The sequence below is a fragment of the Molothrus ater genome, chromosome 1 (assembly GCF_012460135.2).
Source record: "Molothrus ater isolate BHLD 08-10-18 breed brown headed cowbird chromosome 1, BPBGC_Mater_1.1, whole genome shotgun sequence".
NCBI lineage: Eukaryota > Metazoa > Chordata > Aves > Passeriformes > Icteridae > Molothrus > Molothrus ater.
The window spans coordinates 48341023-48367043 of NC_050478.2; the positions used below are offsets into that span (position 1 = coordinate 48341023).

General features: G+C 42.6%; 2 protein-coding genes across 2 annotated transcripts in view; one reads left to right on the forward strand and one right to left on the reverse strand.

Annotated features, from left to right (window-relative positions):
• Window positions 1-6375: 6375 nt before the first annotated feature.
• On the reverse strand, window positions 6376-16427 carry SFRP4 (secreted frizzled related protein 4). Its single transcript, XM_036406479.2, has 6 exons — window positions 15956-16427; window positions 15720-15800; window positions 15564-15629; window positions 12801-12999; window positions 10059-10122; window positions 6376-7577 (listed from the first exon to the last, which is right to left on the reverse strand). The coding sequence occupies exons 1-6, from the start codon at window positions 16395-16397 to the stop codon at window positions 7389-7391; spliced, it is 1041 nt and encodes a 346-aa protein (XP_036262372.1). The 5' UTR covers window positions 16398-16427; the 3' UTR covers window positions 6376-7388.
• Window positions 16428-18102: 1675 nt separating this feature from the next.
• Window positions 18103-26021, forward strand: part of EPDR1 (ependymin related 1) — a 28668-nt gene continuing 20749 nt past the window's right edge. The window contains exon 1 of the mRNA XM_036406065.2: window positions 18103-18392. Within this exon, the coding sequence (XP_036261958.1) occupies window positions 18124-18392 (269 nt within the window). The 5' untranslated portion in view covers window positions 18103-18123. The remainder of the gene's footprint in view (window positions 18393-26021) is intronic.

Here is a 26021-nt window from a genome sequence, read left to right on the forward strand (position 1 = left end):
TTTATCATTTTAACAGATTTACGTGTTTCCAATAGTTCCAGGATTCTAAATAGTTCCAATAGTTCCAGTGTTTTGTGTATAGCTGTCTTAAAAAGAAAAAGGGCAAGGGTCAAGGTAGGTGGCTAAAACACCATTAATGGCACGACCAATGGTGATGTGGATTGAGTTCTGCAGTTCCAAATGTGAGCCAAATCGGGCTCCTGGACCCACTGGCCAATTGTGTGTGTGTGCATCCCTGGTGAGACTACTCTGGGCTGTTAAGGTCTATTGATTCCCTCAGGACCCTGAAAAAAATTTGCATTGTTTATTCATCCTTTTCCTAAAGATCTTCTAAAGATTACTGTCACAGGTAGGATAATAAACTAAAAGGTCCTTTCCAGTCCATTTACTTAATTCAAATACATCAGAAGAACTAAAATATAAAGCCAGCTCTTACATAACAGCTATTCTTGACACGTACCTCCTTGCCAAACTAGTGAGTTCATATCCTGTCCAGTCTAACTTGGCTGGCCTTCATGAAGAACACAAATATTATCCTGTAGCTGATGTATTCTCACATTTGTTGTCTAAGTCTGTTGAAGGTGGAGGTTCTAAAGAATGGCATTCACTTAAAGCAATTTTCTTGCATCGTTGATTTTAAGTGTGAAGTCTAGAATTAACTCCTTCTTATACTTTCTTTATTGTTCCTACCGTATTTAATACAACTAGCTGCTATAAAGACCTTCCTGACAAATATTTCTGTTGTGATGGGGCATTTGTTATTATATACATTCCTCCAGCAGAAGTTGGACTGAGCATTCTCCTGGTGGCCCATTTTCACCTACAGCTGCTTTACTGCCACAAACTCAGCTTGAGGCTGCTAGCCTGTAGGAGCTTGTAATTAGTGCAGAATTTATATGTTGCCTCACAGAGGTGAGTTCTGAGAAACATACTTCAGGATTGCTGTATGATCTTTGGCTTCTTATTTACTTCAAAAACTCATTAAAACTGTTCTTCCTGGCATTATTTAAGCACTCTGGGTCTTTTGGGTCCTGGCATGCTGTACTTTAAACCAAGAAGCAGCCTCACAAAAGAGCAGATTGCTTGAGTAGTGCAATTTCACATACATCAATTCAGCTTATTTCCTCAGATCTTTGCTGGAGTTAATGGCTTCTCAACCAGTGGGACAAATACAAAGGTGAAAGTTTATAAGGATTTATTTTTTGACAGGAGCAGAAATGTTGAAAACAGCAAAGTGCTTTTATATCTTATTAAGACTCCATAACATGTCCGGTGGAAGTTCACAACCAAAGAGCTTGATAAGTATCATACAGGGGTTATGAATATAGTGAATCACTTATTGCTCTGGTGTGAGAAATTTCAGTTTGCTGTGAGGGTACCATAGCTCTGCCTCTGCCTGTTTAAGTATGGTGACATTTCGTATACCAAGTTATTGCCCTTGCTTAACTATTATCCTCTATGTTGCATCACATCACTCTTAAACAATGTAACATTTTTGTCAGTTTGGTTTAACTATTGGATGTTGAAGGATTTTGTCTATTTGGGGTTCCATATTCATGTGTGTCAATTACAATCCCAGTTTTATGCTTGTTTAAAGTGATCCAGTAGATTCCATTGAAATATTATGCATAGATTTGTGACAGTTTTTTCATGTTGCCCAAGTATCCAAATCCCAACTGTAATGTGGAAACGTTTCATTTATTAATGCTCATCTTCTTCTCCTAAATACGTTCTTGAAGTCTTCTAGAAGATTTGGAAAGGAGAAATTTAACAGATGCATTTTAAAATATCAAACGTAACTGTTTCATTCAGATGATTAAGAGATTCAGATTTGCAAAGCTTTTATATCTTCGAGAACAGAAGATTGTAGATTTTGTGCAATTATCAAAATATGCATTCAAAAGAATGGCAATCAAAATACTGTCAGTATTTTAAGAGATTGCTTTGTCTCTTTAAAAATTTAACTCACCCTGTAGGTATTGCATACATTATTTAAACTGCCATCCACTCTACTTTGAAAATTATATTACTGTGATATAGACATGGATGCAATTTTTAAGAATTTGAACATTTCTGGTGGGGTCAGCAATTATTTGATTTATAGAGTCAGGAGGACTCTGTTCCAACATAAACTCCATGAAGTCTCACAGATTAAAATCTTCCTGCAATTAAATTTACACAAAACTGCTGCATATAAAACTTACAGAAAGTCTGACTGTGTCTGTTTAGCTCATATCTAAATGCCAGTTCAAAAGAGAATGTGGCCTTTACAACTGTTTATTTAGAAAACATCTTGTCATTCATCATAGAATTAGGTGATGCAAAGATTTGATTATAATTCTTCCAAGACTAACAAAAGATAACATAATTATTCTTCTGATTTTTGTCCCAGCAGGAGAGAAATGGAACCACAGGGCATGTTTATTTGTACCACAAACCACATATTTCCTTGTTTAGGAACTTTAATGAAATCATAACCTGACACTAAAGACTATATTAAAGATCTGTTTCAGTTTAGAATGATAAACAAGCGGGTCATAAATCTTAAAATACTGTTTTAGAAGAATAAGTATGTCTGATTGTTCTGAGATTTTGTACTGAACTACTACATAAAAAAATAAGACAAGTGGAGAAAAAACATTTTTTCCCTGCCAAGAAGATGGAGTCAATCAGCTTGTGGCTCTGTACCACAATTTTGCCTTTGCTCTGACTGCTGAATGAACTACACTGGCAAGTCAGACATTTCAAATATCTGTTCAGTTTATCCACAGCTCTTTGTGAGCAAATTATCAGCTCTCTGGTTACCTTTCTCAGAGAATACATACTGAAGTTTTCAGAGTATGTACAAATTATAGTTTTCATCACACTATAACCACGAGTAATCAAAATACTTAGGGTGTTCTGTTTGGGGCATTTCTTGGTTACTCTGATACAACCATTAACCTTCTATCTGGGTGTAGACTGCCTGATATATTTAAGGTACTTTTGGGGCTTGATCTTAATATCCCCATCTAGAGAAAAGGAGTGTTGCCTTCCCTTGTTTTATGCTCATTTCCATAGTGGTTTATCCACCAGACTTTTGGCAGCAGCAGGAACCAATCTAATATTAATAGATTACCTGGAAGCCCTCAAATTGACTGCATATCCAAAAGCAAGTTTGAAATGCTGTTTAAATTCCAATAAGGCTGTTGTTTAATTTCAGACATGTGACATGAAATATAGTGTTAGAAGTTGAAATTCACTGCAATTTTTCCAGAAAGCCTTGGCTAGCTCTAATCAGAAGTAATGCACTCTTACAGAAATTAATTACTTGCAAATCATTGGGGAGTGGGGGTATTTATAAATGAAAACATAATTTTGAATGTTTGTTGACCCATATTGATGGATTATATTTATTTACAAAATTAATTGCTGCTGATGTAGCTTACCTTAAAAATCTGGTTGAGGAAATGTTTTCAGAAGCGCATTTACATTCAACTGCTAAGCACAACCAAAAGGCCTGTGTCGGTTGTGCATAATTGGAGTAAATATTTTTTCAGGTTTCATTCATTTGGAATCTAGGTTACAATTCTGGGTAAAAGAATTTAAGAGCTGTTTGAGTATTTTGGACAGGAAAATCTTCTTTTTATTTGCTTAGGAAGTATTTCTCAGTCATATGCACTGACTGGACAAAAGTTGCAACACTGAATTGAAGTGACCGGGTCAGTCAGGTCTTGTTGGAGGAAGGTTTATAGGTTTTTTAAAAATGTGTTTCATAAAAGAGTCTTGATTTGTATTTACAGTGAGCTTCTAAAATGGTGCCAATCATTCACAATTAGAGTAAATATTTTTTCAGGTTTCATTCTTTTGGAACTGAGGTTAGAACATTCAGTGAAAATACTGAATGGCACTTCTAACTAAACTGGGCACATGTGTGTGGGAGGTAGTAAGAAACTCACTAGAAGCATATGTTTGGTGTTCCAGGCAATTTTTATTTTATATTAAAAAAATGCCAAGCCCCTCAGTAAGAAGGCTTAGCAGCAACACTGAGAAAAAATACATTTAACACTTCAAGAATTTGGCCTCTTAATTTTTTTCATCTTTAAATAGTTAGAATAATTACATTCACCCATCAGCAAACTATTTGCCTCCCTTTGCTGAATGGAGGTTTCACGACTCCAGTGCTGGAGTGCACCAGCACAGCAATGGCTACACATGGCCATGGATGTGCAGGAGAAGAGGTGAGTCTGACCTTTAGCCACATGCCAGAGGGAGCAGAGGTGGGGACTGCACCCTCTGGGGAGGAATTTGCCTGTTCAAACAGCCCTCACTGCTCCAACACTTATTTTGTGGGAAGGGAAGGGAAGGGAAGGGAAGGGAAGGGAAGGGAAGGGAAGGGAAGGGAAGGGAAGGGAAGGGAAGGGAAGGGAAGGGAAGGGAAGGGAAGGGAAGGGAAGGGAAGGGAAGGGAAGGGAAGGGAAGGGAAGGGAAGGGAAGGGAAGGGAAGGGAAGGGAAGGGAAGGGAAGGGAAGGGAAGGGAAGGGAAGGGAAGGGAAGGGAAGGGAAGGGAAGGGAAGGGAAGGGAAGCAAGAGGGTGCAGATGTTTTGGGTCTAGATTCAGCTGGCAATTGATAACTTCACAGGGAGTTAATAATCATAGGGGATTTTCAAAATTGAATGATTTGCATTAGTGCTAAATTGAGTTAACCTATAGCTTCTTAAAATATGGGAAAAAATGGTTTTGGAAAAACACACTACCTTTATTAATTTATCCCTTGTATGTCTGTTCTTTGTATTATGATATCCCCTGCTTTTTGTTGTATTGCCTTTCATTCTTCCATATTTTTACCATATTAGGTTGAAAGTTAGTCAGCATAAAGTATACATAAAAATGTTAAGGAGTTTGGAAACACCTGGCTTGGTGCATCCATGTCTATTCCAGCGTATTGGAATGGTCAATCTAATGACAGCAACTCAGAGAAGGAATGGTGACAATTCCCTGGAGAAAATAATTTGTACATTTTTTCCTCTGGCAAAATGAAAAAATAAGTTTGATTCTAACAGTTATAAAATAATATGTGATGTTGCTGTGGAGTCTAGGTAGCTGCTCCAAAAATTTCATTTAACAAACACCACATTTGACTATGTTCACAATAAAATTTCTTGAAGTGATATATCATGACTTCAGTATTTGTTATTTCAACATCACATTGATGTGAGTGTCACTCATTCTTTAATGACTAACCACATATACATTTATTGGGGTACTTGAAATTGGGACCAATAGGTAATCAAAACTTAAGAACTCCTGCTACAGAGTACATAAAACTATTTCAGAAGTTTTCCAACCTTTTAGATCATGTTTACTTAAGCCAGCATTTTCAAACCTGAATTAGTCACCTGCAAGTGAAATTCTGTCTTCTTTGATTTCCATTTCAGTTCTTCCATTTCACTGAACATGATTAAGGTTCCACCTATAGGCTGTATTTAAGCACCTAAGTTTGTAGTCTGTTTTTTTAGACATGTCGAAAACATAATTCCTACTAAAGTCAACATATCCTATATATGCTCAGCATTCCTGGCACCTGGAATAAATTTTAGATCTAATTCTGCAGGTGTTCCATGTCAACAAAGTACTGCACCTGCCCAGAATTACCAGTAGTGCTACACTCAAAGCTCAACAATGACCATTTAGTTTGGTTTCCCCCTCAAATTATTCTATATGCTATTATTCCATTTTCTTGTAACACCTGTGTCTGTCTTAAATATCATAACTTGGCATCTATGTCCCAAATTCACGTTAGCAAATTACCAAGTATGATTCTGCTACCAGAATCACTCCAGCATGTTTTGCTGTGAATTTCACACATGCAAATTTCATTGGAATTTTTGTCATGGCAAAGATCAACATACTGGTATGACCAATTGTTATTCCTTATGATAATCTACACAGAACTCCTTTTTTTTTTTTTTTCTGATGTAGAACTGCTCTATTATAAAAATCCTCATTTTACCAGAATTGACAAGTTCTTAGTCTTCCTACAGGAAATCTGGAAGGTCTTTCAGGCATCTATCAGGAGCTCTTCTGATCTTAACGTTGGTGATCTTCTTGCGTGTTACATGAAAATGAAATCAGAATGTATTGTCTATGCTGCCTCATTGAAGTACACCTCAGAAGGAATAGCACAAATGCCACCTTGGAGTTATATTGATTAGATTTATATCACCATTGTTGTTCTAATACCTCATACAGAAAATGTTAAGTCAGTAAACTTAAGACATAAATAAAAAAATCTGTTTTCCTGTCACTCTTTTCAGAGTAAATGTTACTTTCTGATAAGAAAAACTGCAGATAGCCAGTTGCTTTGAGAAGCTCATTAATAGGGACAAAGCTGATTTATTTATTTATTTATTTATTTATTTGATCTCAGAGAAAGGTTAGAAATATTGTATCAAATGATAAAAAGTTATCCAAATGATTACTGAGCCACTTGAAGCCCTATCTTCTCCTTAATACTGTACAGTAGCTGTCAGTTATCTTTAGAATAAAGCTTCAATTCCAGTTTTCATAGCAAAGCTATATTACAGCAAATGTGTTACTTTTAAGAATTCTACAGATCTGTTCACTTTAATCGGTCCTTTCAAAAAAATACAGATTTTTCAATTAGATGTTTAAATATATTTGAAATTAGAACAACAGAAGCCAGCCTGAAGTACAATTTAAAAAATTAAATGTCTGCTTTGAATGCATTTTTTACTACACAAACCCACAAGATCAAATAATATCACTGTAAGCATATTTTCGGCACACTCATAAAAATAATCACATAATGCATACCCAGATGCTTAATGGTAAACTATGCTTTTGAACACTCTGAACAAGGGCTGTGATTCCAAATAGCAGATATGTTCAGCTCCAGCAGCTGCAGTCATTGCTGCCTGAGATATCTGCCAGAGGTTACCATCCTTCTGCTGCTCCTCAGCTGCCTTGGTCTAGTGAGCTCTCAGCTAACTCACAGACTAACTCACCAACTACTACACCAGCTGAGGAGAGAGAGAAACTCCATGCAGCTCTCCAACATCTGGCAGGGAAACAGACCAGGCCACTGGCACAAGGAGTCAAAACCTCTGGCAGCCAAGGCTAGTTCTGTCTAGATGGGAAATCAGAGCCCAAAGATAAAGCTCAGTCAGCTGGAATATGCCTACCTCATATTAGTGCAAACCTATGCTCTATGGCTTGCAGTGAAAGGATAAGCAAACCTTGTAACAGTAAAGTGCAGCAAAGAGGTCTATGTAGAAAATGACATAATTCTTTAAGTCGATGAGTTCCAGATTAATAAAACATGCTGACCAAGCCAGATTGTGACCCTTGTCGTGCAGGGAAAGTCCTTCCTTTTGGGAATTCACACTCATACTTTTTTGGGGTTGATTTCTTTCTGGCCATTTCTTGTTTTAATGGGCTTTTTGGAGCCACTGATCAGTGGGTTGGTGTTCTTGGTTTGTGGTTTCAGGGCTCCACTCTGACCACTGCGTCCTGAATTCTGGCTCTTACTGCGCGCAGTTCGCCGCTTTTGTTCTTGCAGCCTCTGTTCCCACCTCTGTAGAAATGCAGAAGACAAAGAGGATGAGTTAGGGAAGGACATAATTATAAATAATTACATCCTAATCAAAGCTATCCAGAACCACTGATGCTAGTGCTCCCTTTAACAGCCTCATGCTCTATATTGCAAGGCCATTGATGTCAGCATGTAATGGCTATTTGCAGGGAGTGTGTTCTAGGTTAGAGGGGCACCAGTTGATGGAAATGACAATTGCCCATCTCATGTGCATGCTGCATGTGAGTGCCTTCTCAGAAATAGAGGGGAGCTGGCATCATGCCATCAAAAAGTCAGGACCAGCACATTGGAGTTCCTTCTTAAGGCCCTTCCTTGCTGTCTTGCTGGATGTGCTACTTGACTTTTCCTCAGAAAAGTCTACAGGAATCAAACCATCAATTCAGAATATACATTTAAGCACACAGCCACAAGGGGAGCTAGCATTTACTTTCTGCTTCTGCTTTTCCCTGGGGTGGAAAGGACTGGGCAGGAACAAGCTTATGCTATGGACAGGCAATAGCAATGATCACAGTGAAACCACAGTGTTGAGAGTTGCAATAGCATGGTTTGAATAATGCACCTGCAGCTTTATTCAGCAGCATCCCCAAGAAATTTTGAAAAGCACCAATAACAGCTGTCAGATTTTCATATCCAATAATGCAGTAGTTACAAAATAGGTTTTTACAGTAAGTTTGACTGGTCAACTCTCCAAAACATGGAGGGATCCATAGAACAGCAACAGAGACTGCAGACTTTGACCTCTAGGAACAGAAATACCTACTTTAAGGAAAACAAGGTAGGCAGTAGAAGCCAGAAAGGATCTCACCTCTCCCCTCTATTATCTTTCCCTTCTGAAATTGCTAAAGGCAGCGGATTTACCCAGTGATCAGAGCAAGAGAAATGTTCTCCAGCTTGCCTATTCAATATCTCTGCACTGACTTTGTTGTAGCTCAGACTCTTGTCCTGGCTAAAGAAAAGACCAGCAATGTTGTGGTTATGTTAACAACTGTCTTCTGTGGTTGACAGCTCAAAACATCCATTGTAAGTGGTAACTCTACACAAAATTTGGATGCAAGTCTTCAGAGATGAATGATGGGCATTAAAATGAAGCCACTGTGATACCTAGCTCCATACTGGCTCTGTGTGGTCAGTTATTTTATGCATGTTTATAAAACCAAAACTATCAGCAGACATTTAGTTGTGTCCCACTCAAATATGTTTAAATGAGGATTTAGTTTCTGAAACTATTAATATGAGAGGAAATTACATGTGCTTTGAAGAGCATTTTTTTGGCAGTCATGCATCTATTTGACAATCTGAAAACTAAAGCCCAAACATGATTCAAGACACAATTAGAAATGACAAAACAGTGTGAGGAGGTGACTAAAACACAATGTGTGCCAGCAACAGGCCATTAAGTTGACAGCTAAAGGACTTCAGGAATCCAAGTCATATGTCAATATTCTTCTAAATCCCACATGGCATCCTCTGCAATTGCCATGTATTTATTTTTTAAAGATTTAAAGCATGTTTTCTTTTCCACACATAAGTTTCAGATGAGTAAGTGAAGAGGGTAGGAGAGAAGCATTGAATTGAAGCATTGAGAAGCATTGCAAGAAGCTGGTCTGTAATCTAAAAGCTTTTTCTTATGGATTCCTACATCTCTTTTCCTCCTCTCTATCAACTGCCAATCAACTCACAATTAAAACACACATGTATGTCCTTAAACATACATGTATGCCCTTAATGCTCTGAAAACCTTTCTGATTTCCAAAAATAACTTTCTTCCATGTCTAAAACTGGGAGGAAGAATCAGACCTTCTCTCAATGCATCCTTTCTTTATCTTAAAAAGAGGAGTTTACAAGCAGAGAGTGATATCAAATGCTATCCTGAAGCCCCAAAAAGCAGGGGCATCTGCTGTGTCTGCCACCCATGTCTCTATACTAAAGACTCTTCCTTCCAGTGTTTCCTGAATCCAGAGAGACAATGCCCAATCCTTTGGGTGGGTCTTAGTAGGGAGTACCTGGTGAGAAGTGTGTGTCTCCAGCCTGTAATCTTTAATGCAGCAAAAAAACATTCATCCAGTGCAGAGGATTTTAACTTCCTTTCTTATCTAATGTGGGCTATGTACTCATCTGCATATCACCTTCACTTTCATATCATTGCTCCTTGTGGTAGCAGGGAAATGAAAGAAATTCCTAGAGACATTACTGTAAGAAACCAGAGTTCATACAAAGATCATCTCACAGGGTAAAATTAAATAGAAATACAATTTTAGAGACCCTAAACCACAAGATTAAAGTATTCAAACTTTCACCTATACTTGGGTAACTATAAAGGCTGAAAATGTTCAAGTGAAAATAATGATACTCACTGGAGTTACAGATATCTGAAAGTCATCAAAGTTAATCAATCTGAAGTAAAACAAAGGTGTTTAACTTTTTATCAAGAACCTCAGCATTCTTTTCTTTGGTTGTATTTACCTTAAACCTTCTGTTTAGTTGGTCCTTCCATTTTTCAACTAGACATCCATCAAGAAGCATCAACCTGAAATTAAGAAATACACACAAATTATAGATATTTCTGATTTTGATTCCTGAGATGCCATTCCAAATGATTTGACACAGATTGGAGTTGAAATGCACCCACAGGTACTGGTACTGACAGGTTTTATGGATGGGCTGATGGGATACCATATGTTTCTCTGTCTGTTTGTGTGAAGAGTAGATTAAACAGATCTGACTTTAAAAAAGAAGCTGTTTCATATGTGCCAGCTAATACAGCTTAGCTGAAAGACAGTAATATAATTATATGATCCCTTACAATTGTATCCTTTTCTACCTATAAATACATGAGGATGGTAGTATGTGTTTCCTACATCTAACTCTTTAATGAGTCCTTTGAGGTGAATTTGGAAGATGCGTGGTTAGTGATACTTGCCATACTTGCCTACCAGTGAAATCTGGCTAGCTCCTGCATGAAAACACTGAGTCTAGTTGTTATGAAATGAACAAAGCAAAAATGTGACTATTAAATATATATGCTTTAAACAGCTCCTAAAGCAGCTTATTCTAAAGCAGTCTGATGTCACAATTTCCATGTTCCAGCCCAGTGACAACTTTTGAGGCTTTTTTGGTTGGTTGGTGGTGGTTGGTTGGTTGGTTGGTTGGTCAAGATACCAGGCCTTAACATGCCCTAATATAAATTCCACTAAAGTTCTGGTTGTATTTAGACACCAGTGCTGGCTGGAAACATCAAGACATAGTTATAAATGCACATAAGATCACACAGCACTGTTCTGGCTGGTGAAGGTTAAATAGTGTAGCAGGACCTGACCTCCAGTTTCTATGAATAGCATCACTGCTCTTAGCAGCTCAAACACAGTACAAAATGCTGCCTCTTGTAGTCATTAGCCTCTGTGCATCCAGTTTGACCACACATAAAAGGCCTAATGTGAGTGCAAACCTTGGAGAATCAGGACCAATATGTTGTACTAATGTAACAGGACTGATGCCAAGGCCATACGGCCATGGATGAAACCACAACATGGAGTACATCTGGCACAGCTTTGTTCAGGTCAAATTATCCAGTGAGGCTCTAACCCTAACAACAGGCAATAGGTATTTTGCCATTGACTGCAGAGGAGGTACAGCTTCCACTCATTCTGCCTCTGTCATTTTAAAAAGCTGCTGTAACTCAAAACCTTCTGTTTTCCTGCCACTGAGTTCAACAGGAAGCACATATAATAATTTATGTTTCTTTTTCAAATCCACTTTAGTACACTATATGAAATTAAAAACCTCAATGACCTTTAAAAACCATCACAAGACATTTAGTGAATCACGTGTTTTTTTCCATAATAATGGAGATGCTGATTGTGATCTTTGACTTATGAAATCTCCCTTTCCTAACAGCCTCCAGAGGATCCTCTGCAACCCAGAGCTCCTCCATTGCTGTTCTGGTCATAGTCCTTCTACATGAGTCAGAGCTTGTATCCCTAAAATCACTAACACAAAGAGAGAGCTCTACATTAATATTTGTGAAATACTTCCAGACCTAGAGGGGCAAAGAGGTGAGTAATAATATAATGCTGTGTCTGCTAGCTCACAAGACAAAAACAAGACAAAGTAGTAAGATATCAGATGGTAAATTTTAGAAACACCTATAAAATGCTCCCAAAATATCAACATAAAGCTCATTAAAAATATGGGCATGGCCCACCACGTCCCACATGTGGATGTTCCGTGGTCCTTACAAGTGTGTGTGGCCAATTAACAGTAACATCACAGTATGCAAAACCAGCCTGCACATTTTACAGACAGCCTTGCCTCCAAACTACAACACACAGGCCTAGACAAAACCTGTAACACCACAACCTGCTCTGCTGGCATCTACTGGTGCGCTTGGGGTGCTAATGTGGATGGGATGTTCCCTTCTGCCTCAAGGAACCAGGGAGAAAAGGGAGCTGTTATTCATCACTCCTTCCCATCCAAGCCAGCATGCTGGATTTCCTTCCATGCCTGGGGCTAGGCTGACTGCCAGATGAAAGGTCTGGTAAAGTTAGTTTTGTTTTGTTTTTAATTTTAATCATACAGCAGGACTGGCAAGCTGCTCTAAGAGTATTTACTTTTCATCTGCCATCCAGGAGCTGGAGCTCCAATGGCTGCAGCTTTGGCTGGTCCCGGTACGGCTGCGGGATCAGAAACATCTCATTGACGGCACTGGTCCAAAGTATGGACAGGCCAGTGGAGAAGGCCTGGCTCTGATTCCAGCAGCTCTGCTGACAGAGGATGTGTATCATCTTCTGCTCACTCCCCTGGTGAGGAAGAACCACATGCCTTCCATGTGGTCCTGCCAACACAGACCATCATCTACAGGCACCACTGGGCTTGTTGCACACTAAGCAGCTCATCCCCGTCGAAAGTGGTCCTGGAAAAACACTCCCAAGCTGGAGGTGACTGAACTGCTGCATGATGTTTTATCAATGTGACGTCAGCACCTAATGCCACCAGATTTTATACTTTTTGCGTGAGTCAAATTTTGTAAACACATCATGGCACAGAGCTGAGGCTGATGAAAGTCAGCTGTGAAGGTAATGGAAATATGTAAGTGTATGTATGAGTTATCCTAAAACAAGCCTATGATGAGGAAGAGAGATTTACTGGTCCTCCTTCCCATCCCTCACAGCCATCTCTAACACTTTTCTGCAACACATCACAGCTCACCTTGAGCGCCACTCATAGCACATAATGAGAACATCCTGCTTTGGTTGAAGAGGTGGGCACTGGCAGGAGGAATTTGTAAGAAGAGGCACTTGGGACAGAGGAATTGGCGTTGAAGACTTGAGTATGTCTTTGACTTCAACCACAGTGGTTATCTCATTGCAATTCCCTCTTTCTATGCTTTTTACTTTAGCGTGAATGACTGCAAATAGAAAAACAGAAGAGCGAGAACAATAAACAGTCTTGGAAATTTAAATGCATCTCAAAATTAAATAAAATATATTGAATTGGAAGCTGTTGTTTTGGTTGTGAAACTAGAACTACTTCTGCCTGTGTGGGCATGAACAGTGGCTTAGAATAACAGAGGCCAGATCTCAATTTGGTTTTCAGTAGGACTGTTGACAACTGTAAAATTAAACATGTGCTTAAGTCTTTGCCAGATCAGACCAACCGATCTTGCCTGGAATCACACACACAAACAACTCCTTCAACTCAGACTTGAAGAACCCTTTGCATAAATCTAAGCCATCCTCCAGCCACATCTGGCTATTTCTGATTAAGTAATGAATAATTTACCTCAGACAGTTGTCACAAATTCAGTCTTTTCAGTAATAAAATCATTTCCTGTAGATTGTAACCAGGAAATATAGTATTTCCTTAAATATAAGAAACAAGGGAAGGCTAGAAACAATAGTCAAAAAACTAAGAGGCTTAGGATTTCCATGACTTACTTGAGCTATACCTTTTTTCATCTTTTGCCTTTGGATTCTCTACCAATAGTGAGATCCTTATATAATCGAGATACTGAAAAAGGTTCTTCTGACTCTGAATACACAATCATTTGTATTTTTACCTTTCATTGAGGAAAACTGCATGTCTGCACAGATGCAAGAAGCTGAAGCACTGTAGATTGCTCTGAAATGATCCCTGGGCTAACTTTGTACCTACAAAATTCTGGCATCACCTACCACTCCAGCATTTCATCCCTTCTCTCTTGTGAAAAATACCAGATCTAATAAATTAAGTATGATTTTTACATAAAGGATTTTGTCTCTAGGAAATGTCAAAATAGAAAGGGTTCTACTGTCCAAAAATTCTTCAGTGAAAGAAGCATGAGAAGTGTACAGACCACAGGATGATCAGCCTGCCCCTGCCAGCCACGGGGTCAAAAGCTTCCACATAAACCTCATAACATTTCGAATAAACTTCACACAATGAAAACAGGAGACCAGCACTGTTAATGCAGTCTGGGGTTTATGTGCTACCTTTATCAGGACATGTATAACAGACACAAAACATGTGAGGAATTTCAGTTTTGGAGACTCACAATCCATTTTCAAGTCTGTTTGGTACAATTGAAAGTACAATTTGGCAGTATGTCTTATTTTAAAGGTTTTCAGAAAAAAAAAAGATTGATTTTCATCTCATTAAATCTTGTCCCTCCATTCATTTTCCATATAAATAGGTCTATTTATCTCACAGGCTGCTGAATAAATACTTACATCTCAAAAAGAAAAATCTTGATTTCACAAATTCAATAGAATTAAATTTTGGACCCCGACATACAGGTTCTACTCAAGGAACACTCCTACTGAAACCACTGGAATCAGAATTTACACAGCTAACACCTGTCTTTCATTTTGGAACAGACATTTGATATCACTATTTTCATATGTTTCAGGCAACTATAGAAAATCATTGGTCCACCTAAACATATCTCTATGTTGTACTGACACAGATCAAAGAATTATATAAAAAGAATAAGTCATGTAAATGCACCAAAATGCTATAATGAACAAAAATTGTACAACTACCTAAGCTAGAGGTTCAGCTTGATTATTCCCACCAAAGATGCTAACAAAGAAGCAAATAGCTACAAACTTGCTTTTATCTGATATCAAACAAATAGGAACTGAACTATATTATAACCCTACTGCAGAAGAACTAGATAAATGACTGGGAAAAAACCTGCCATTGAGAAAATACCCACAAAGTGCAAAATGAAGCAATACTGCATATAAAACTCATAGTTAATAGGGGCTTTGTATTGACACTAGGTTTAATCTGGCATTTATCTAATCTTAATTAGAATTCTTCCTGACTCACACCATCAGAAAACTGAGGCAGGGGAAAGCTAAGGGGAAAGAGGGCTGAATACTTATTTTTGTTGCCAATATGTCACCCAACATCTAATAAAACTATCAGCTATCTCCACGGCTGGATGGTGCAAATTGTCACTGAATTCAGTTAATCTCTGATAATTCTGCACCAGCCAGAACTCAGGCTAATAAGTAAAAGCATATACAAATTTCTAAAAACTTTTTACTTTGATGCAGCTGGTTCACATTTACAAGTTTTATTTGGGTAGAAAAACCCTGTTTATTCTATCTGCTGGATGAAAACAGGAGCTGGCCAAAGTCATCACACTCACATAAGGCATAACTGCCTTTACTAAAGTGACCTTTGCAGCAGCAACCACCCCTTCTGCAGAGCAGAAAGGTGCACATTACTGACATTTTACTGCATTTGTCAGAAATACACCATCATCTGTGCCATTACTACCACTGCCTGCACATGGTGTGTGCTACAACTAGGTATTCCCTGGCAAACACTCACTTGGAAAGGCTGTGTTGGAGCAGTCTTCCCATGCCACACTTGCTGGATGGGGCCTGATGTGGGTTCAGCACCCACACAGAGCTGCCTAACTTGCAGGGACACAAGGAAGATGTGGGGCAGGCCAAGTGAAGCATTTCCCCATGCACTTACTGTAGCTGTAGTTCTTGGCCAAGTAGGTTGACAGCGTAGGCTTTGTCTTTTTGCACCTGCACCGCTCTTCAAAGGAAGAGAAGGGAGAAAGGTTGAGAGGTGTCAGATGGACCCTGTCTCCAGGGAGGTGGAGGAGGGGGATCGTCCTAGGCTCACCCTGGCCACGGCTCCTGCAGTCAGGCTCCAGGGGTCTGTCCGGCACCATAAAGCCCTGTGTGAAGTCCGTCCATTTCACATCTGCAAACAGAGGCGCGTCAGAGAGTGAAAACTGTCGGTAGAGGCTCCAGGACTGGAGCGTGGGGGTCCCGCAGCCCCCCCGTCCCAGCCTGGGACCTCCCGCGGGGGTGGAGGGAGTCCTCCCTCCCACCTCTCGCTGCCCCCAGGGTTCTCACCCTCCGGCACGTCGGTGACGATGGCCTCTGGGGAGATGCAGACGCCGCGGTCATAGACGGGGAGGTCGTCGCAAGCCAGGCTCTCGGGCCAGCTGTGGTTGTATCGGCGCATGATGGGCTCGCAGCCGTCGCGGGCGCGCTGGCAGACGGAGCGGCACGGCTTGATGGGGTCGTAGAGGAACTCCAGGGTGCAGATGGGGGCGTACATGGCGCAGAGGAAGAAGGACAGGACCGGGCTGCAGCCGGTGGCCACCAGCTCCTCGAACTGTTCGATAGCGAGGACGGCGTTTTCTTGGGTGCTGTGGTGGAGGTGGTTGGGCATGCGGGTGATATTCCAGGGCATGGAGCGGCACATGGGGATGCGCACCGCCTCGCACGGCGCGCCCTGCGCCCGCGGGCTCACCCGCAGCCACAGGGACACCGCCACCAAGGCGCGCAGCATCCTCTTCCTCCTCCTTCTCCTCCTTGTCCGCCGCCGCCCGCCGCCGCCCCGCGGGTCCCGGCGGCCGAAGGGAGCGGAGCGGCGCTGCCTCCCGGAGCCCGGCTGCAGTCAAGTCGCGGGAGCCGCCGCGCCGACAGCCATGGACATCGCGGGACCGCATTTATACCAGTGGCACGAGTGACGTGGGGCCGATCGCGCTCCCTTGGCAGCCCCGCTCCTCCGGGGGGTGGGGGGTGTGCGTGTATGTGTGCGTTTTGCTGTGCAGGCACGGTGACATCACCTCCACCCCGTTTAATCCCCCGGCGACATCACTGCGTCTCTCGGCCGCCGCTCCAGCTCCGTTTCAGTTTTCATCTGTGTCATAAATTCCTTCAGGTGGAAGGGGGGCAAGGGGGAGGGAAGGAAACCCAAACTACACGGTTCTGCCGCGGGCTATGCGCTCCGGCGCGGGGAGAGGGAAGGTGACGGTAGGAACCGCGGCTTCTTCCCGTGGGGCTGAACTTTATACGCCGCATTTTCTCAAGGGAGAAGAAACTTTTTGCGGGCTTGAGGGAGCTCCGGCGGCTGTTCCCGACGCCTCCAGGGAGTTGCAGAATTCCCGCCATGAGTTCGGCTCGGACGGGGAAAGGCGTGAAGCGCACGGGCGGACAGACGGGGTGGTGGCTCGTGGCCCAGTTTGCTCGGGACAGGGGAAACGGCGGCGGCCGGGCCGAGACGGGAGCGGGCGGCGGGGCCGCTGTGGGGCTGCTGTGCGGGCAGTCAGCCCGCCGTCCCGCTCTCTCCGCCGCTGTTCCCCACCAATCGCATCTGCACACGAGCGGAAGAAGGGGTTTCAGGCTTTTTCCCAAGCTGTTTTTTATTTTCATTTCCTTGGTGCTCCACGGCCACGCGACCCTGGTGCAGAGGAGTGCCAGGGCCAAAGGGCTCCCTCATCCCTCACAGCCCACCTGTGTTCCCCCTTGCACGGAAAGACCTCTGAGCCCGTTCTTCCCTGTGGGAAATGCCGCTCCCCAGTCTTTGAGGGACCCGCTGAGATAAGAAGATTAACCCAGTGTCAGGTTATCCCAGTGACCTGAGAGAGCCGCAGCGTGGCTCTGAGGTACCTGCCCCGGCCAAGTACCGTGGTGCCACCGGTGTTGTCCCCGGCAGATGCAGCAGAGCTGCAGGGACTGAGCACCTGTGGGGCACGGCCCTTCCTTAGTGGGTGAGGAAAGCACATCCAGAGCAGGCAGGAAACAACAACTGATACACCTAAGAGGGCGGTGGGAGATGAAGGAATGCATGTGGTGGAGGAATGCTTGGTGACACTGTCTCCCTGAGGGGAGGCACTGAAATGCCCCCCTCGAGGGCAACATTAAAGCGGTTTGTCCCAGCAGGTGACTCCTGTTCGCGTATCCCCTCCCTTCCCAGGCTCACGCAGAGTGCCCAGGGCTTGGAGCTCGCAGCTGCCCCTCTGGGCAGCCCTCGCGGAGCAGTGACGGCCAGGGCGCCCAGACCCTCCCGGCTGCGGGGAGGGAGGCCTGAGGGGGCGAGGGTCCCGGTCGCCTGTCGCCGCGCTGCCTCGTGCCCCGCCGGCGTCCGGGCGCTGTGGCGGCGAGCGCCTCTCGCCTCTGAGGTGATGCGGGTTTGGAGGCGGGCCGCCCCCGCCCCTCGGCACAGCCTGCCCGCCCGCCTGCGCGCCGTGCGGGGCGGCCGTGCGCCGAGGCAGCGCGGCGCGGAGCGGAGCATGGCGCGGCCGGCGGCCGGGCGTCAGCTGCGCCCGGGGCCGGGGCCGCCGCTGCGGCTGCTCCTGCTGCTGGGCGTCCTCCTGCTGCGCGGCGGAGCGGCGGCGGCGGCGGGGGCCGAGCCGTGCCAGGCGCCGCGACAGTGGGAAGGGCGCACCGTGTTCTACGAGCACGGCTCGGGCCGCAACACGCGGGCCGCCGTCTCCTACGACAGCCCCAACCAGCGCCTCCGCATCCTGGAGGAGAGGAAGGCGCTCATCCCCTGCAAGAAGTAGGTGGCGGCGAGACCTGCGGCGGGGCCGGGCCGAGCCGGGCGGGGCGGTGAGGGTCGGCACAGAGCCCGGAGGCGCCTCCCGGGGGGGGGTGCGGTGATGCGAAGCCGGGAAGGGGGGTCTCCCTCGGGCCCCGCCGTGCAGGCGGCTCCTCCCCTGCGTGCGTCGGGGCAGCGCGGGGCTGGCGCGGGCGAGGCACCGGCGTGGTAGAAACAGCTGGCGCTAGGAAACCTGACACCAGCATGGCTTAGATCCGTGTAGATATATGTGTATATATATGTGTGTATATATTGAGAGATTTATGATCAACATTGTCAGCTTTTTACCTTCAGAAATATTTTTCCCCTCCCAGCTCTTTTGCTATTCAAATGGAATTTGAAATTAATTCCAAAATTTGTGGTATAATGGGTATCATGAGGTATAATGAATAGGTTATACTCAAGCATGTGAGTAATGCTATGGGGTAAGGGAGGAAGTTCTAGCTCAATAATTTGCTAACAAGTTTGAGTTACAAGTTCTCTGGGCCTTCTTGGTCCTTCTCAGTGCTTGGTCCTAAGTCAGTGCCAGGGTGTCAGGATGCATCCATTACCTGTGGTACAGTGTATTCATTCCCACTGCACAGCCCTGCAGACCTTCCTGTTCTTCATTTATACAGGATGTATCTATTAAGCCCATAATTTATACCAAAAAAATCCCTGTGTCATTGTCTGTTTCTTGATGTGCTGAAAAACAAATGTAGAAAAAAGCTGACTAAAGAAGAGCCTCTTTTTCCTTCCTCAGCCTGCCAAGCTCAGGTTGGGTGGAAGAACTGATTGGCCTAGAGAGGCCTCCCTGAGTGAGACCTTTTTGGCTACTGAGTGTCAGTCACTTTCAGACAACATGACAAAGCATTCCTGCCAGTGTGAGGGTAGCAGGTCTGCCCATACCTCCACTCTCCCACCTACGAATTGTTCAAATAATAGTGCATCTGTCCTGGGGATGTGTGAGACAAGGTAATGACCAGCCTACAAATGCTGTATCATCCATACTAATGGTCTCTCCTGTTAAAAGATCAGTATTCCTTTTTCCTGCTGTATTTTTCCTTGACAATCAGTTTCATACCAACATTGTACAGTAATTGTTTTAATCTTTCCAAAGCATGTGCTCTTCTGTGATCCTTTCTCTCAATCCCCTGACACTTGGAGAACTGTTCTGTGTGTTTCATTTTCAAGCTTAACTGTCCCCTCATTGTAAGCTTTTTTCATTACTGTTTTTGCATAGGAGCCATGTGAAGAATGTTAAAAGCAACATAGAGGTGTTTGCTGGTGGTTCTGCTGACATACAGCATGGAGTCTGACACTGGCCATGGGGTGCTCATGTTGCCTTCTTCTGCAAGTCCTAGGTTAACTTTAATGTTTGACAAGCATAAAACTGTGCTATAAAGCCTGACGCAAGTCTTTTCTAGCTTCTGAGTTGTACTACACTCATTTCTCAAGCTTATGTTTACTTTATTTGAAAAGTTTATTTTAAGATTGAATAATTACTCTACATTTTAGACTCTGGGCCAGATTTTGTCTTTTTCCAAGATCTTATCTTTTTACAGTTTTGATAAAATACCTGCTGTGGATGCAGTTTTGTCTGGGTTGGTAGCACTAGAAAGAGGCAGAGTGCAGACAGGTGAACTTGTTGATTTCTCTTGTATTAGATTTTTGTTGTAGACAAATTTCTGACCTCAGAGGTCTTAAATATTTCCAGGTCCATGTTTTCTGCCATTCAAAATTGGAGAGGGGTTGATTTTGTTATATGGGCAGTAGTGTCTGCTCAGGGCATGACCCAGGCTTCCATTTAAGTCAACAGAAAGTCTCCCATTGGTTTCAGTATGTTTTGGATCAGGTCTAGAATTGTGATCACAACTTCATTTCAGTGTGGACACAGTGACTTGTAAACCAAAGTTTTCAAAAGTTAGAGGCAAAGGGATTTATCCTGTCTTTTGAAAAATAACCTCTCCTCCACCCTGTTTTGACATTGACAAGAAAGGGGTAATTATGCCCAGGCAGTGAGTACAAAATCAACAAGAAAATCAACAAAAAAAATAGTGCTGCCCTGGTCTGTGAGGAAATTTCAGTCTAAATTCTCACATTTTGCTCCTATCAGATGTAACTTATGTGCAGCAATCAGGGTTGGCCAACAACCACATTTTTCTACAAAGCATTTTCTGAAGCTTGCAAATGTGGACCTTAATCAGACACAGCCCTGTTTGAGTTATTGGCTGAGGTTAATCAAGGACACAAAGATTTGCCTGTGTGGAATGGCTTGCAGGCTCATAACCGCAGAAAAACTTGAAACTTTCAGGTTTTATTGTAGATCTATGTTTCAAATTCATGTGTTCTGCCATGTGGCATTTTCATACCTACATCAGCCCAGTAAAACATACCTACCTCAACTCCAGACAAGTAGCCATAAGGTAAACACCCAGTCGCTGCTTCATTAACATCACTTCTTCGTCCATCAGTTATTTCAAGATCAGCTGAGATGCAGTGACCACATTGGTAAAGACTGCCCATTCCCCATTGTCCGGCTGCACTGTGTCACCTGCCGCCTGGGCACACACCTCGCTTGCCAGACAACCAACAGAGCCAGTTCATTAGGGAAGTCATAGCTGTGGTTTCAGAAAACGAGCTTGTTGGGTGGATGTTTCTCTAGGTCACACAATTGGCTCCTGCACTCTGGCTCGGAGTGTAAAAGCTACCAGCAGTGATCCTAGGCTGAGATTTTTCAAGGAGAACCTATTCCAGTTGGATTCATTTCTGGGCTTTATTTTTCACTTCTTTTACAGACCCCGCCTTAGCTACACTCTGCTTCTTTTGTTTTCTCCAGCATGCCTTGCCCTGCTGCTTCTTGCCCCTTCAGGATTGAATTTTTGGGGATAGACAGGGCGAGCAGGGATAATCTTAAAGTTTTGTGTGGTGCTCAGTTGATACTGATAGCAGAAGAGAAAAGAAAACAAACATTGAGTATGTTGTGCTGTTTCCTGTTTGGACTAGGTCAGTCCAGATATAGGGGGAGCACTTGAAGCAGCTCCCTAGACCTCTTGAGGCAAAGCTGAGTTCCTGCTGTTAAACACAGAACGTGATTTTTAGTCCTTTATGGCCTACTATATGAAGTTACTTCCTTTTGTGCTCTCTGGATGTTAAACCTTCCTCACTCTTGTTCAGCCCTCTGTTGGCCTTTATCTCAGGACACTTAACAAAATAGGTAGCAGTCACCAGCATGGTTTGCAGTTGGGGCAAAAGTTTCTTTTTAAGGTAACTTCAAATGCTGTAGATTTGAGTATGACATCTCTGCAAACTGGTGAAAAATCCTGGCACAAAAGAGTCCAAAGAAAAAATCCTACTGACTGCACTGTGGCCAGAACTTAATGTCATCCATCACTTTTCATTTTCTTGGAGAAAGAGAGCAAGGGGTGTGCTCTTCAGCACTACTGAAGCCACTCAACAGGTGTTAGTGCTCAGTTATGAAGAAGAAAAGCATGAAGTGAGGAGCAGAGCAGAAATATTACAGCTGGAGTGTTACTTGCCACATGGTGTGTTCACAGTTTCACACTTACCTTCCATACTGTTTTCCACAGAGAGATTTCAGGGAAGGCCCAATAACATATTGTCTTATGAGAAATGTGATGGTGGGAAGAAAAAAATTTCCATGTGGTCAAGAAAGTGAGTAGGAGGAAGAGAATGCTTTTTTGTTTTTCTTCTATGCATATATTTTAATAGTAACCTCCATGGCCTATTGTACAGTACTCAGCACATTGAGATGCCTTTGTATTTGCAACTGTCAGGGTTAGTGTCTTAAAAACTGTAGCTGCACAGCAGAAGAACAATCAGGAGATGTCCTATGATTCAGTGTTGATTTAAAAACAGAACTGCATGTTGTTAAATTCCTTTAGTTCTATCATATTTGCAAAAGATAGGCACAGTTAAGGGGAGGATAAACTCCTCACCTGCCCACACAGACTACTGGTGTGACAGAGGAGTGACAAAGCTATGTTTAGAGAAATAAGTCTCTTATTCTGACAGGTTCTTTGCCTGTGTGTGTCAATCCCTGTCCTTGACTGACGAGAGGCAGCATAAGGTCAGGTGCAAATACAACAACATTCATCTGGAGAAGAGGTGATGACTTTTCAAAATAAACAGAGTGTGGGCACACGTGTCTGACTTAACTACTTTTTAGTTGTTTTAGGATGTGTGATTGTAAAGGAAAAAACAGCAGTGTCTGACCTATTAAAATCATATAATCCATCCGTTCTGTGGTCATTGTGGTGACTCAATAGGCTAAGTATTGAGCTACGCTGAGCAACTGCAAATTTGTTTCCCAGACTTGGTTTTGGGAGTGGTTTCTGCAGTTTAAAGTTTTGGGGAATGAAAGACTGTCACGGGTAAAATTTTCAGAATTGGCCAAGTTGCCCAGGAACCCAAGTTCCATTTTTTAAAGATTATGTAGAATGTACAGACTTGTGAGACTCTTAATTTGCAGTGAAACAGAAATGAATTTTCCCCAGTTTCTGTAAGAGTAACCTGAGTTCTTGGGACCTAAAATTCTTCATAAGCTGCTGTATATATAACTCACCTCTGAGAACAAGAACTGAAGGAAGGTACTTAGACCTCCTGCATTTACTTTCCTCTTATAGGTGTCAGGGGTTCTTTCAAGTGTCTGCTGCTGCTAATGGCTGTGACTTTGGAAAGATGGCTTTGGAAAGCTGTTGTGCTGGATGCACACTGACTGTCAGATGCCAGGCAATACCCTGAAGCAAGCCTCAGTTGTTCTAATGAGAGTTATGTGGTGGGGTATGGAGGGCTGGCTGTAAAAGCCTTAACTCCTGCATTTCCATCAAAGCCCAATTACAAGTCAGTTTACTGAGTCCCTCAGTGATGCTCCCTGCCAAGGCAGCTGGTTCCTTGGAGAAGAGCACTGTACAAGGAGGGAACTGTGATCTGTGATGGCTGCAAGGGGGAGCATCTTGTCTCACTCCAGCTGTTCATTCTGTTTGTTTCTGCCCCCAGGCAGCAGCAATCATTCCCTCTTCCAAGTTCTTGGTCTTGTTGGAAGTCGGCCAGGCTATACAGCTCAGGAAGGCACTGGAGTTAATTGCTGTTGTTGTTACAGGTGGGTTGGTTGGGGAGATGAAAACACTGCTCGTGGGAGGCAGTTGAAATTCTTCAGCCGTTGAACTGCATCAGTAACAAACAAGTGGACTCTGTTAGAGGAAGTTGGGAACTGTTAGCTTAGCAAAGCTTTTTCTGTCTTGTGTGCTATACTTCCTTGGACAACAGCATCTTTGTTAGTTTAAAAAAAAACCAAAAACATAAAAAACCACCTGAGTATGAATAAAGCAAATCCATTGCTTTGAGATGGCTGTTCTGTTTAGTGTAGTGTTCTTGAAACCATTGTTAATGCTAAGTGCTCTGGAGCCATTTCATACAATACCAAAACACAGCACATATCCAAACTGAGCAGAATAAACTGGCTCTTAAATTCAAAATAGCAGGATCCACAAAACCTTTTAAAGCTAGAGAAAAAATGTAGATAAAATGTCCAGTAACCTCAAATTGATAATTTGCTAGAGCACTGGTTGGTGTACTTAAAAACCACTGTCAGACACTCACTGGGGTCATTACTACCACATGAGTTCTAGATATCGTTTCCTGGATATTGTTAAAAAACAGAGGTTCTCATTAAAAAGTTTTGTTTTTCTAAAAGATCTTAAATGGTAGTCGCTAACACCATGTTGTACTTGATACTAGTGGATTGGCTTAAGCATTTTATCCATCTGAACCCTTTACATTTAGGGAATTACTTCTTTCTTCCCTCTTATCATCTCTTGCTTGTCTATTTGAACTTTTTGAAATAATGTGTTTTTGCATTGAAACTTCTGGCTCATTTTGTACTGTTGGACATTATGGCAAAAACTTAAGGCAAGACCAGGACTGCACTGAAAATACAATATGCCTATATATCTATAACTTGGACCAATGTTTTCAGAAGATAAATCACTGTAAATTTGATTTATGGGGGTTTTGTTTGTTTGTTGTTTGTTTGGTTTTGGTTTTTTTTCTTTTTTGGTAGAGATTTAAAGTGGACATGAATAGAAAGAGATTCAGTGTTTTGTGGTCACAGACAGCTGATGGTGACGTGACTGTACAGCTAAACAGACACAATGAAAGACATCTTTATATTCATGATCTTAATTTGGACTCCATTCAGCTTGAGGCCTGACGCAATTCAGATGTCACAACTGACAACATCACACCTATTCTCACAGGACCAAAGGCCATTCATCTGAAAAAGTATCTCCTCTGGAGGTTAAACCAGAATTTTCTAATATAGGGCTTCTGTGAGGTAAAAAAATTATTTTCTTTTCCAGATACAGATCTGATTTGTAGTGCATATCAGCAGGCTTATCCATTTATTAGCTTCATGGGACTGGTTTTCAACTGGATGACATTTTCCCAGAGAAGTGAAGTCAGTGAAATGGTACCTTATTATGCCTTTTTTGGTATGCCAAGTCATTGGTTGATTCAAAATTAAAAGGTATGGTTCAGGTATCCTTCTGTCCTCTCTATTTTGCTATAAACTGACTGGTGGCTAACCTTGGCATGGCATAATAAATAATACTGAGCTATTCAGACTTGAGGCCATCCAGCTGTGAATCTGTGTAGCTGCAGCAGCAACAATCCAACTCCTGAACCTCATCTTTATCAGCTTCATCCCTGTCTTCAGATGACTTTCATTTTGGCTTTACCCGTAGATTTGCAAGGAATCGCATGCTTGGCAACTTGAGGAGTTCTCTCTCATGAGGTATTTTTACCTGTTGCTCTTCTTTACTCAAAGGGGAAATTATTTTCTCCAGAGTGTTTTCAAGGCATGGTACAGTGGCTGATGTGCTGGGGAGGGGATGATGTCTGGGTAAAACAGGGCCACTTTGTGCAATATTTTGGCTCTACTAGAATAAGGAGCATTATGCCCAGCATGGCATTGCATAACGTGAAGGTACCAGTGGCCAGTGAAACTTCTCCTCACCACTGCCAAGCAGCCCTGCTTCTTTCAGTTGTTTTTATTCACTGCCTCGCTTTCATGGCCCCAGGGGAGATATAGGTATGTTGACTTGAGATCTGAGATTCCACAGGGAAATTTTGTGTTGTCCTGAGGCTCCAGAGGATGTTTCCTTGCCTGTATCATGGTCACTCTCTCATACCTGAGTGTCATGGGCCAGGGACAGGATTTTCTGCCAAGAATTTGTTCCTATTTGTGAAAGTGTTGAAGGTTCAATACGGGAGACACTCTTTGTTTTAAGTAGTGTATTAATTTCTGGAGCTGGTACCTCTTATACATTCATACTCAGGAGTAAATTGGGGGTTTCCAACCGCAGCCTAAATGTCCTTGTCCAAAACCAATTTATGGTTTTCTTACTACAGGTGGTAGTAACAAAGAAGGGATTATTTGTTTTCATGTGAACTCACACTTTTTTTTCATCTTTCATTAATAAAGATCCCTGGCTAACATTTATTTGAGAATTTATTTATTTGAGAATCAGTTCAATCATTGTTTTGAGTATTATGTGCAGACATTTGGATTTGTGTCCCACTCAGTTATTA